Source organism: Solenopsis invicta, chromosome 15, assembly GCF_016802725.1.
Source record: "Solenopsis invicta isolate M01_SB chromosome 15, UNIL_Sinv_3.0, whole genome shotgun sequence".
NCBI classification, from domain to species: domain Eukaryota; kingdom Metazoa; phylum Arthropoda; class Insecta; order Hymenoptera; family Formicidae; genus Solenopsis; species Solenopsis invicta.
In genome coordinates, this window is record NC_052678.1 from 9,483,970 (window position 1) to 9,496,241 (window position 12,272).

Sequence of the window (12,272 nt, forward strand, 5' to 3'; positions counted from 1 at the left end):
TAGAGAATAAAAAAATAATCAGTATGTATATCAGTATGTTATAAATACATTTTCAATTGAATAATAAATTAAGACAAACAATTCTTACAATGCGGACAATTATTTTGTAAGCCATCATCAGACAGCAATCTAGGATATTTCGGATAATTAGAATGGGCTTTATAAGTTTTGTAACATAATTCCAGCGCATATATAATAAGCGGTAAGTTATAATTATACGAATCGTACATACATGGCAAAGGAAGACGTCGTATTGTCTGCAGATAAGACATTTCAATACATTGTTATATTATGTAGCTTTACTTGTCCATATATAAAACATTATCCAATATATATATTATATATTTGGACAATATATGTATATAAACGCACTATATATGGGCAAATATATATAGGATATCACTTGTACAGATCAATAAACAAATAAAAACAATGTAACTATATTTTTAAATAAAAAATGACATTTTAATCAATCTGTATGAATGTTGGATGTAAAAAATATAAATTAATTTGCAATTTATTATTTTGAAATCCTATTAATATTTCAATATTTCTCTTCCTAAAGTTATTTATTAGTAATTGTTCAGTGATAATATACAATATATTTTTTCAAGAAATATATATGCTATATATGGAAAATCTGAAAAGATGTAGCAACGACGGTATCGGAACATCTTTTCTGTGAACAATACGACACTTGTTCGTGCGACATTAGCATATATTACATGTAACTCTTTCTGTTTTCACTATTGAAAAATCTGACTTATGTCGTTCCTCGACAAAACGTATCTATCAAAGAACGAACGAGAAGACAAAGTAAAATTCGTTGAGCTGTTGGTGCGTATCGCGCTTGGCACTAATACACGATAATATCACATATTGATTTCAACGCAAGCCAAACACATTCGTCGTCGCACGCAATCTATTTTATACCGAAACAAGAAGCATGCAAAACATAGTGAGACAAGTGAGGCATCGAGGACGCTTTTTTGTAATTCCAAAATTCTTCCCCAAGGAGAGCCGCCTATCATAATTTGGAATTACAGAGTGTTTATTTACATTTGTAAAAGAATTCTGAGAATTTCTGACTTTCAGGAATTTTATTCAAAATAAAATTAAACAAGTTTAGAGAATTTTTCAATGCAGTTTTGAAATAAATTTATTTTATTACATTTTTTAATGTTCCTTAATCAATCATGAAGAGAAGTCACTTAAATTTTGAATAATTAAATTTGTGGAAGTGAATATGTAGAAGTGTATGCCATACTTATCGCTTACCATTGATTTTGCATTCAGAAAAAAGTGATTACAGAAATAATTTTGTAAAAAAAGGATAGAATTTAAATTTAAAAGTAAAATTCAAAATAATAATAAAATCTTGTAAAAATTCATAGATAGATAAATAAAGATAAATAACAAATTTCCTAAAAATTCCAGATTTTCCCAATTTTTTCTTATTGCATAACAATAACCCTGAATTTGATAAAACCATATTTAAAAGTTGGGAAAAAAAAAGAAATAAATGGAATGTATTTAGAAAAGTAAAGGAATGAGTTGCTCCTCGAATGCAACCTTTTAAATACTCTGATAATCTAAATGTGAGAATCTCCTGAATGTATAATAAGTATATCAGCTCATTGTATTAACTGAGAAAGAACGTTAGAAAATGATAGGTGTTCAACAGTGATCATAAAATGTGTCGACTGCGTACGTACAACACAGTTTCTTCCGTTTCTCTTTCTACAAGAGATCCTTTCCTAAAAAAAAAAAATAATATTTATCCGAAATAATATTTAACGTTTTATTCTAACGCAATTATCTACATATAACTTTAAGAATAAAAAATCCGGTACTTTGGTATTAAATCATAAATTACACACAAGTTCTTTATGCAAAACTGGACCAACACGGGCAGTGTGTCACTACGGCAGAATTGCATTAATAACTGGCACAGTGAGGCAATGACCTTAGGACTCTCTCTAAATATATTATACCTATCAACATATTTTATCTGGAAAACTATGTAATCATTTGCGTCGCGTAATTAATTATTATCATGTTCTTCCTATGTCAATCACATCCGTTTAACTTTTACACATGTATATTTAAATATGTATTCAAAACAATAATTAATCCCGCTAAATTGAACTGGCTGTGGACAGTCATTGCTGATTTCGTATACACGTATGCATGAGAAAAAGTCCCAGTTTATATCAGATAAAATTTCCTCACAGCACCCATAAAAAAAGTGAAATTGCTCTAAAGCCCGTATCAGACTACGCATTGAAGATTGAGATTGAAGATTAAAGATTAAAATTTAACCAATCAAAACAAGGAAATTTTAACTCCTTTTATTTTGATTGACCAAAGCTCAATCTTTAATCTTCAATCTTCAATTTTCAATGCATAGTCTGATATGGGCTTAAAATAATAAAATGTTTTATAATTCATTTTTTTTTGTCTTACGTTTGCCATCTAGTATTCGGCATACTGCATCTTGCATGAAATCAAATTATAAAGGGGTCAATCTTTGTGATTTTCATCTCGCTGCTCACAGAGAATGTAGCACACAAAATATGCGTGATGTATATTATATATTGTTTTATATGCTTTTCATATAATAGTTATTTTCTTTCATTAAATGCGAAGGATGATTACTGATGATTACTTCTTGTCGCGATAACTGATCATGCACTTTTTTTAATAAAATGCCTTGATAAAAATTTATCTGACATAAACCAAGATTGTGCAGATTTTGCAACGAATATCCGTTACGATTCTGACGTTAAATTACGCGCGATACATTCTTAACTCGTCATTAAATATTTTTGCACATTATCCGATCAATAATCTTTGCTGTAAACATATCGAAAGGCTAAAACTCATATTTCTGAATGTACAGCAAATTTCTTTGATTTTAAGGAAAGTAACGGATAAACAAGAATAGATTGCTGCTGTAACGAAAAATTACAATTATTATGTAAAGGTTCACGAGAGATTTCGTCTCGCTTTTTCCCCAGAAATTTACACAATTATTTTTTATGATTAAGATCCATTTGTCAGATCTGAATCCAATCACAGCCGTTGAGGATGCAAAGTGCAACTTAATTCGTTGCTACTATACCTAATGCCCTACAAAAAGATCCCAGATAGCATTTCATTAAATCATGAATAATGAGATAAAAATACGCAAGATTGTATTCGACACGCCGCTAACTTGCATGCATACCTACGCAAGGATATGTTCATCGTGTATGATACATGATGTTCGTGTCACGTGTGCATTTAAGTGCATATTAGATGCATTACACTAACCGACAAATGATAGATCTGTTAAAAAAACCGTTATGATTGCATGTAAAATTTCTGCACCTATCTAACTTAAAATGTTATCTGGGGACAATGCAATTCTTATATAAGACACTAATGTTGCCTCTTAAAACTATTTTGAATTCAAAACTATGTATATATCTGAAATTGTGATTGTTAGTCTTGTAGATTATGCAAATAAATAAATAAGAATAAAATGTAGAAATCTCGGTGACATGATAAAATTATTTTGCACAAGTAAAAGATTATTTTTATAGACATATTAAATAGAGAATGCTTTTATCTGTTTTACATAGTGCAGTGCAAAATTAAATTCTTGGTAAAATTTGTAGGGTGATGTAAAGCAATGCGTTTCGAATCACGTTAATACTAAGAAATTCTTTATAGATATGTTTGAATCGACTTTTTGTTATTAATTATTGCTATTATTAAGTTAAAATAACATAATAATAAGTTTTGAAGCAAATCTTCCTACCGACTACACAACAAAATTATTAATAATTATCGATTCGTAAACACGCCTTGAATACTGAGAGATATATCGAGATCACCGGAGACGTAAAAGAACACAATGTGAGATCCTACGATTTATGCTTTACTGATACCAAATTCTGCCATATCATGACACGCCAAACGAGCGATCTATTTTGCACTAGGAACTACATATTCGACAATTGAATTGATTTTTTTTGTTACATTACTATTACTCTGATTTAGTCAGATGTCGATTTCAAACTGGTCTTGCTCGATCGGTTTCTTCACCCAATTCCCAAGCTGTGCTTTCGCGAAAGCATCCTTTAATTGACGTTTGGCAAGCTATTCAAAAAAAAAAACCAGATGTGCTATATAACGATACATAATGAAATATAAAGTGCAGTGGTCATCATATCTTGTATATCCATCCCTTGTACATATTGCTAATACCCATAAAAGATGTAAATACTTACTGAATAATCTTGCACTGAAGATTTTGCATCGTAGTATTGGCGACAGATATTTTCGTCGACATCGTCTATGGTCGGAAGATGTTGCAGAAGATTAAAGAACCGCCTGAAGAATGCTTGTTTAGATATTCTAGAAGGTTTTCCATTTTCATCTTTGCCAGTCGTGCAATTTATGATTTCGGCTTCGCTTTGTCCTAAAATGTGATATAAAACAAAAAAAAAACAATAAACAAAATCGTTAAATACCATCTCGTATGTTTCTCCTTCTGTAAAAGATCAGGAATGTATACGAACCGATTGTCCAATTCATGCTGTAATTAGGCGCTTTTCCAGGTTGCCTGACTTCAGCCGATGTGATTAGACTCATTAATGGCTTATTAAGTCTATATGGCGGCGGTAAACCCTGAATAGTGTTTTCAATGCGACCGCACACTGCTCTGTACATATGACTCGGATTCAAGAGACTGCCGAGGACAATGCTATGGAAGTAAATTGGCTCGATGAAGTGGCTTAAGAGTGCACCCTGCACACCAAGTACGTTCCACCGAGCTATTTTGTCCGAGCATGACATCGTCAGCAGTCTTTGACCCTTCAAATTAAATTCTAAATTAATAAATGTCGATAATAAAAAGCACAATGATAAAAACATGTTCTACAACGTATACATTTGCCCTTAACACAAACGATACGCACCATTAATACACCATCCCAGGTTTGAATACCCTCATTACTTTTCACAGGAATAGTTCCCTCGCCGGATTCTATTTTCGTGCGTAATTGGCCTCTTGCACGTCTATTGGGATGCTTGTCTATGGTATCATTGTCTTCATGAGGAGAGAAAATCCTTGCATCACCACAGGGAGCGGTATTAATAAATAAATGAAATTGAATGCCCTGCTTTACTTTAAATCCCTTTTTGGTCGGCTCAAGGATGGACTCGGCGCCCTTATTTTCGATGTGCAATTCCAGCTGATTGTAAAGATATTCACAAAGACATCGTCGCGCCACTACTTCCGCATGACAGTCATTCACGGCACTACCACTGACGCTCAAATGTTCGCCCGAGACGCATTTTGTACCTTTTATCAAGAGTCATTTCATAGATATTTTAAAGACAGACAACATAAATTTTGTTTAAATACAGGTATGATAAATGGCTCAATTACTGTAGTAGTATCCCAAATACTAAAAATCTAACTATTATCACTTTGTTAAATTAGAATATTAAAGTTTTACTTTTAATAAAATATAACAATAAGTAAACTCCTTAAGAATTCAAATAAAATTAAATATAATAATATAATTTATATATTTGAAAAAGCATTTTTAAGATCAAATTTCCAATATTTAAGACTACGAGTAATTGGGACATTTATCCTATTCCTTTATTTACAACTATCTCGACCAACTTTAATTAAAAATAAACCAGATTATAATAAAGCTAAATAAATACTCGTTAATTTGTGATTTAAATATTAATGTTATAATAAATAAAATAAATATATTAACAATTACATTTTATAAAAAAAATTGTTTTTGCATTTCTAAATAGAGGTTTATAATCGTTTTTAATGATTATTTTGCTTAAAAAAAAATATATATATACAGGGTGTCCCAGAAAGCTCGCATCCCATTTTAAGAGCGGATTCTTTGGAAAATTCTAAGAAAAAAATCCTAATACGAAAATATCGAGGGTATAATGGTTTTCAAATTATTCGCGATTAAAATTTACGAATCACTGAGCTGACATTTCGCGCGCTCAGGCATGGTGACATGACAAAGGTACCACAAGGGTACCTCTTGATATTGAGATTGTCATATAAATACGCAGTGACATTTATGTTAAGAAATTACTACTATAGGAAACATATTTGTACATTACATATGCACAATTAATGTTTTCAACAAAATATCAATTCAATAACAAGATGTTACGATAGCCGTTGGGTTAGCTGTCAAAATAAATTTATTACCATCTTCATATGATAAGAACTTTTATGGTAACATATTGATAATATCGATAATTTATGCGATGATATGAAAAAGATTGAATATGTTGATAAAGTAGAATTCAAACATATCAAATTAGGTCTATTTGACATTATCGCGTTTATATCAATTAAATTACCGATTTACATTTTTAATAGTTAAAAATGTAAATAAATTATTGATATTATCGATATGTTACCATAAAAGTTCTTATTATATGAACATGGTAATGAATTTATTTTGACAGCTAACCCAATGGCTATCGTAACATCTTGTTATTGAATTGATATTTTGTTGAAAACATTAATTGTGCATATGTAATGTACAAATATGTTTCCTATAGTAGTAATTTCTTAATATAAATGTCACTGCGTATTTATATGACAATCTCAATATCAAGAGGTACCCTTGTGGTACCTTTGTCATGTCACCATGCCTGAGCGCGCGAAATGTCAGCTCAGTGATTCGTAAATTTTAATCGCGAATAATTTAAAAACCATTATACTCTCGACATTTTTGTATTAAGATTTTTTTCTTAGAATTTTCCAAAGAATCCGCTCTTAAAATGGGATGCGAGCTTTGTGGGACACCCTGTATATATATATATATATATATATATATATATATATATATATTATTTATAAGAAATAATACTATTAATATATTATTTTTATAAATAATAATTATTCATATGTATACAATAGCTGTAGTTTGTGCTATTTGACTTATGGTTTATTTGATTTATAAAGTCTTATAATCCTGTTGTAAGTAAAGGGATACCTGTATTATAGGTATAAAAAATTTGTCTTACCTGTAGTGACACATATTAGTTCTGCGTCTTGTCCCTTTGTTATTACAACTCCAGCTAGAACTTTACGTCGCGCATGCAGTGGCTTGGTTTGAATAAGATCACTATACTTTTGGTGTACCAGCTTGCCAATTTTATCGGCTAACATTTGTGGCAGAGACATTTGTTCTTGTGCAGGACAATTAACGCGAATGGGAAGCGGTAAACAAAACGAGGAACTATGGACGTTTCGCAATTTCGCTAAGGCGGCTTTACTCGCCGCGGCTTTTGCCATCTTCTTACTCGGACCCGTTCCCTCAAATGTCTCGCCATTGATAGTGACTGATATCGTAAACTTTGCATAACTCTCTCCATTATCGGATATACAGTTGTATACGACGCCTGGATATAGTTCGTTAATTAACGCGACTGGACCTTTTTCAAAATACTTATTGGTATTCTTTGGCTCCTGTGTTAATGTTTTAAATGCATTGACAAGATGATTATCACGCTCCGTCACATCGCTTGTAAAGTCTGGCTCGAGAGGTACAGCAGGCTGGCAAGTGTTGATAGCTTGGTGAACCTCAGGTGTATTTCTAAACTGGACGATGTTCCGTAAAGCAAGTTCGGCGGCCGCATGCTTGGCCATCTTCTTGGTACGACCTTTTCCTTCGTATGTTTGATCGTCGATTTGCACCGCGATCGTGAATATTGGAGCGTGAGTAGGTCCAGTCTGTCCCACCAGTTTGTAAGTAGCTCCAGTTTTCAACTCGTTTAACGCGCATACTGCATTTTTCGGTTGTGGATTCTTATGACGTTTCTTCGCGCTGATGTTATCTAATGAAATAATAAATTAAAATTCATTACTTCTGGATAAAAATTCAAATCTTTCATATTCTATATACAATAAACAGTTTAAAGATAAAACATTTTTTTGTTTTTTGAAAATTTAACTTTTTGAACTTGTTTGGTCTTTATAGGAAATCTTTCATAAATAAATAAATAAATAAATATATATATATATATATATCACTAACCTTCTAGCTCTATTACATCTGAGCCTCTCTTGAGAACTTGAGACTTTAGAGAATTTCCTTGCCCCATCTGCAAGATAAATTTTGAAATGACAGAATTGCAACTATTACTATTGAATCATTTTACTTTAAACCTGTGTACTATATTTCTTCTAATTTATAATATGAAAAGTAAAAAAAATAAGAACTTGCAAACTTTAGTTGTTAAACCTTGTAGTATCATTTCAATTTTGTGAAACATTAATTAATTTATGAATGAATGAATCTTTTTATCATTTCAAAAATATATTTTTGAAATATTAAGTGAGAGATCATATAGTAATAAACAGACATAAATTGTTTATTACAATAATCATTAAATAGAATATATTTGAAATTGATACTAAATATCTCAATTTAATGAGATATCAATTAGAGATATCTGTATTATAGATACTATCAGTAATGTATGGCAAATAGATATGTTTATCATTTGATACTTTATTCTGTGAACAAACAAATTAAACAAAGAACTGTTGAACATGAAGAAATATTTTATTTAAGAAACTGAGAAGTTGCCTGAGAAGTTGAATAAAAGAACAAGATTGTTATACTAGATTGGCCAGATCAAAGCTATTAATTTTTTTTTATTTTGTCGAGATTGACATCAAACAGTATCAATTTTTATCATTTTATCAGCAAGAAAACAAAATTTTTGTTTTAAGAATATCTTTATGTTAGAAATGTATACAGTATTCTTTCTGTGACTCAACGATTCTCAGATAAGTGTAGGCATGTTGATTCATAATCTTTGATTCATAATTTTATTTTAAATAAGAAATAATTTGAGATAAATGTATTCGATACAGATCCTATCTCGACTTGGCTCCTATCAAAAATCACTTCAATCAAATGCAAATAGCGCGAAATTTCGCTTCGTTATTTTTCGCGAGACAACGCGAGGTGTTCGCTAACAGGTGAGAAGGTGGGCATGTGCTTCGCGGAATTACATGTTAAATTTGGCTTACTTGTGTCGTGTGGCCGCCGCCGCCGCCGCCGCTCGGCGAATTCTCCAGCAGCGTATTTCCGTTAGCGGGAGTCATCGTCGCGCTGCACTCTGAAAAATGAATGCGAGGCGTTTAATAAACACGTTGGTGATGATTACGCTCGCGAGTGCATATCTCGCGGAAAATCAATAGAGCCATTCCGTACTTGTCGGACTCGATTGTTGGTTGTTATTTAGCAACGCCAGCCCGTTTGACATGATGCGCCGTGGTTCGCTCACTTGGTGAAACGGAGGGGAAAAAAAAAGACGATTCACTCGAGCACCCGGGGAGGAACTCTAACGCGGCGCGTATTTGGGATTCGCGCGTCTCGACACACGCGAACGTGCGTCGTCGGTAGGACCAAGGACCAGATCCGCCTCGGCTATTCTGGCACCCCGAAAATCTGCAGCGCCATTACCGTTTTTTTTTGCATAATCGACCTAACCTGAACCTTTAGAGAGGTAGAGCGATACACCCGCGTCGTCGAGAAACCATATGGAATTGCGCGTTTCGCGGGTATAACTTTTTCTCTCGTTATCGAAAGATTAATAGCCGACGCTTCGGGAACGTTCAAGACTGAATGATGTACGATCCCTCGCGCATCTACCCCGCGAATGCAGTTCGTGCCGTTCGTGCGTACTCGTTGGTACTCGTGCAAGTACGAGCGATTTTGCGAACGATGCGGGTTCTGGGTTCTGGCGGGTGCAACTGGTGCAAGCCGTTCAAGTTTCCACGTTGGCCGCGGCAATCGTTCGTCTAAGGCGCTGCGAACGCTGGCCCTTCATTTCGGGTGCGTTCAGAGACCGCTGTTGGTGTTATTTGTGTTTTCTATCTTTATCATTTATTACACGTTAACAAGGATGGAACGATGCAGATAGCGCTAATAACGTCTTTTCCCGAACACACCCTTCATTGGCTTGGCCGACGATGAAGGACCCTATGTTCCGATATTAACTGCCAGTACTGAAAATGTATAGTATATGTGACGTGAACTATAAATTTTCAGTACTGCCAGTAAAAACGGAACACAGCCGAAACACCGAGCGTTAGCAGTGGAGGTGGAAAGTGGTGGAGAGAGAGAATCGTAAAAAGAGTAGCCAGAAAAAATGAAAAGGAATGTAAGATTGGCTGGAAAAGGGATGTCCCGTTCATCCGTTTCCGGAAAATGGGATACCTGAGGTAACGCTTTTTATGTATGCAAAAGATTCGATCGTGCTTTCGAAGCACCTTGCTGTAAAAACTTATTTTCGATTTTATAAGAAACGGTGTTCAACTCGAAAATTCAAAAAAAATAATGAAATTCTGACAATATCTAGAAAATATTAGAGATATGATTATTAAAGCTTTAAAAGAAACTATTATTTTTATTAGAAGATGATATTACATTAGAATTCACTTGCCAATCTTTATTATCTTTTAATAAAAAAGGACATGTCATGGCGGCACTAATAGCTTTTCCCACTTGAAGTGAGCTGCATTCGGGGTTTTCTGTTTAACATATTTCATCAGAAACAACTAACTTCATCTAAATTTTAAATAAGTGTAACATGGATTAAAAAATGTATATCGTACGTGTTATAGAAGAGCCACGAAAATATCAACGTTGAAAATATATTACTGCGCCTGCTTTTGTTTATATATTTTTTGCATAATTGGTAAGTTTCCTAATTGATAAATCTTATTAAAACAAATAAATTTTCTCTCTACTTTTATTCCATCTCTTTTTGTTGAAGAATAATAAAATAAAAATTAAAAATAGGTTAATTTTCAGATGTTGATTTTATTCCTTTTGGATGAACTTGAGTAGCAAAAAAATATTTATTATTGAATATCAAGATATTCTCTAAAACTTATTCTGTAATATAAGGCATAAATATAAGCTGTTGTAAACCATGATTGTGTATGTCCAAGCTTTTAACTTTAAAGTAAATTACAGCCTTACAGTCTTATGTTATTGTATAATAAGCTTAAGTAATACTAGTTTCATAATTTTTAGAATTTTCAAGTTAAGACTTTTCTTTGTTAGCTATATTTCTTATGATGATATGATTTTCACACAGAAAAAAGGAGCATGCTTATTGTTTTGAAAATATTTTCATTTTCAAAATGTTAAACATTAAAATAAAATTAGAAACATAATTTGCTTAAATTTGCATACAAAGAAATTTTGTACAGTTCCATCAAAAAATATACTCGTCATTTAATAATAATTTTCATGAGTTGATAGAAGAAATTCTTGATTAAAAAAGAACAAATATTTTTAAATCAAGAAATAGAATTTTTTAAATATTATTATTGGGTTATTAAGTATGAAACTTTACACACATACAGTATAAAAGTATAAAAAAATATATTTGTTTAAATTTAAGATTATCAAAGTTAAAGGATTAAATTATTCATAAACAAGAATATAATTTCTTTTTTTTTCTGTTCTTTTCAGTTGGACTTTTGCCAAAATGATTCATTTTTTCTTTTTTTTTGTTTTAGAAAAAGAAAGAAAAGATGTACCTTAAGTTCAGCTAAAAGAGACAGATAATTTTTGAATGGTCATCAATCTCGCATTCAATTTAATGTGGTCTCTGAATTTATTGCTTTGAAAAGCTAATTGTCTAAAACTGTTTTTGTTTTCTTTCTAACATGGGAACAAAAAGAGGAAAGAATGATAAAAGAAAAGAACAATGTAAGTTAAAGGAATAAATCTTTTCAATGGAAAATTCAAGGGTGTGATATTATATACATATATTGAGAAAAATTTTTTTTAATGAAAAAAATACATTTTCTTAAAACCATATACTTTAATATAAGCATTTGTTTGTTCTATTTAAATAAAAGTATTTTTTTTTAATAAATAGACATATACTTTAAGTATATAATTTTGTATTTATACATTGTATATACATTGTATATACACTTGATTTTACAAATAGGCAAATTTTAAATTTAATTAAATTGTTTTCTTATTTTTAATCTGTTAGATTAAAAATCTGATTATCTAGAATTTAAAAATAGTCTATAAACAGTAAATATTTTCTAGAATTGCAAGAAAAAAATTACTTGATTAAAAATTATTTCTTTACTTTATTTACAAAAATATTTCAATTAAGAAATTTTTAACTTGACTGCAAGTAAATAAGCTATTAAGACTCATCGAGTAAATAATTCT

The 12,272-nt window shown here is 31.5% G+C and overlaps 1 protein-coding gene and 1 long non-coding RNA gene across 4 annotated transcripts in view; one reads left to right on the forward strand and one right to left on the reverse strand.

Moving 5' to 3' along the window:
- LOC105195577 (double-stranded RNA-specific editase Adar) overlaps positions 1 to 12,272 on the reverse strand; it is a 14,938-nt gene that overhangs the window by 1,212 nt on the left and 1,454 nt on the right. Inside the window, exons 2-9 of one of the 3 annotated variants that reach the window (XM_039457840.1) lie at positions 9,092 to 9,180; positions 8,088 to 8,154; positions 7,075 to 7,887; positions 4,968 to 5,353; positions 4,569 to 4,863; positions 4,278 to 4,468; positions 4,032 to 4,146; positions 1 to 1,757 (exon numbers count right to left, since the gene is read on the reverse strand). The exon at positions 1 to 1,757 is cut by the window's left edge and continues 1,212 nt beyond it. In XM_039457840.1, the coding sequence (XP_039313774.1) occupies positions 4,048 to 4,146; positions 4,278 to 4,468; positions 4,569 to 4,863; positions 4,968 to 5,353; positions 7,075 to 7,887; positions 8,088 to 8,154; positions 9,092 to 9,180 (1,940 nt within the window). In that variant the 3' untranslated portion in view covers positions 1 to 1,757; positions 4,032 to 4,047. Of the gene's footprint in view, positions 4,147 to 4,277; positions 4,469 to 4,568; positions 4,864 to 4,967; positions 5,354 to 7,074; positions 7,888 to 8,087; positions 8,155 to 9,091; positions 9,181 to 9,275; positions 9,740 to 12,272 lie in introns of those variants that run through there. The other 2 variants (XM_039457841.1, XM_039457839.1) reach the window with 2 other exon arrangements.
- The window catches only part of LOC120359640, a 16,337-nt gene continuing 14,005 nt past the window's right edge, over positions 9,941 to 12,272 (forward strand). Inside the window, exon 1 of the long non-coding RNA XR_005576422.1 lies at positions 9,941 to 10,288. This is a non-coding gene — a long non-coding RNA (uncharacterized LOC120359640). The remainder of the gene's footprint in view (positions 10,289 to 12,272) is intronic.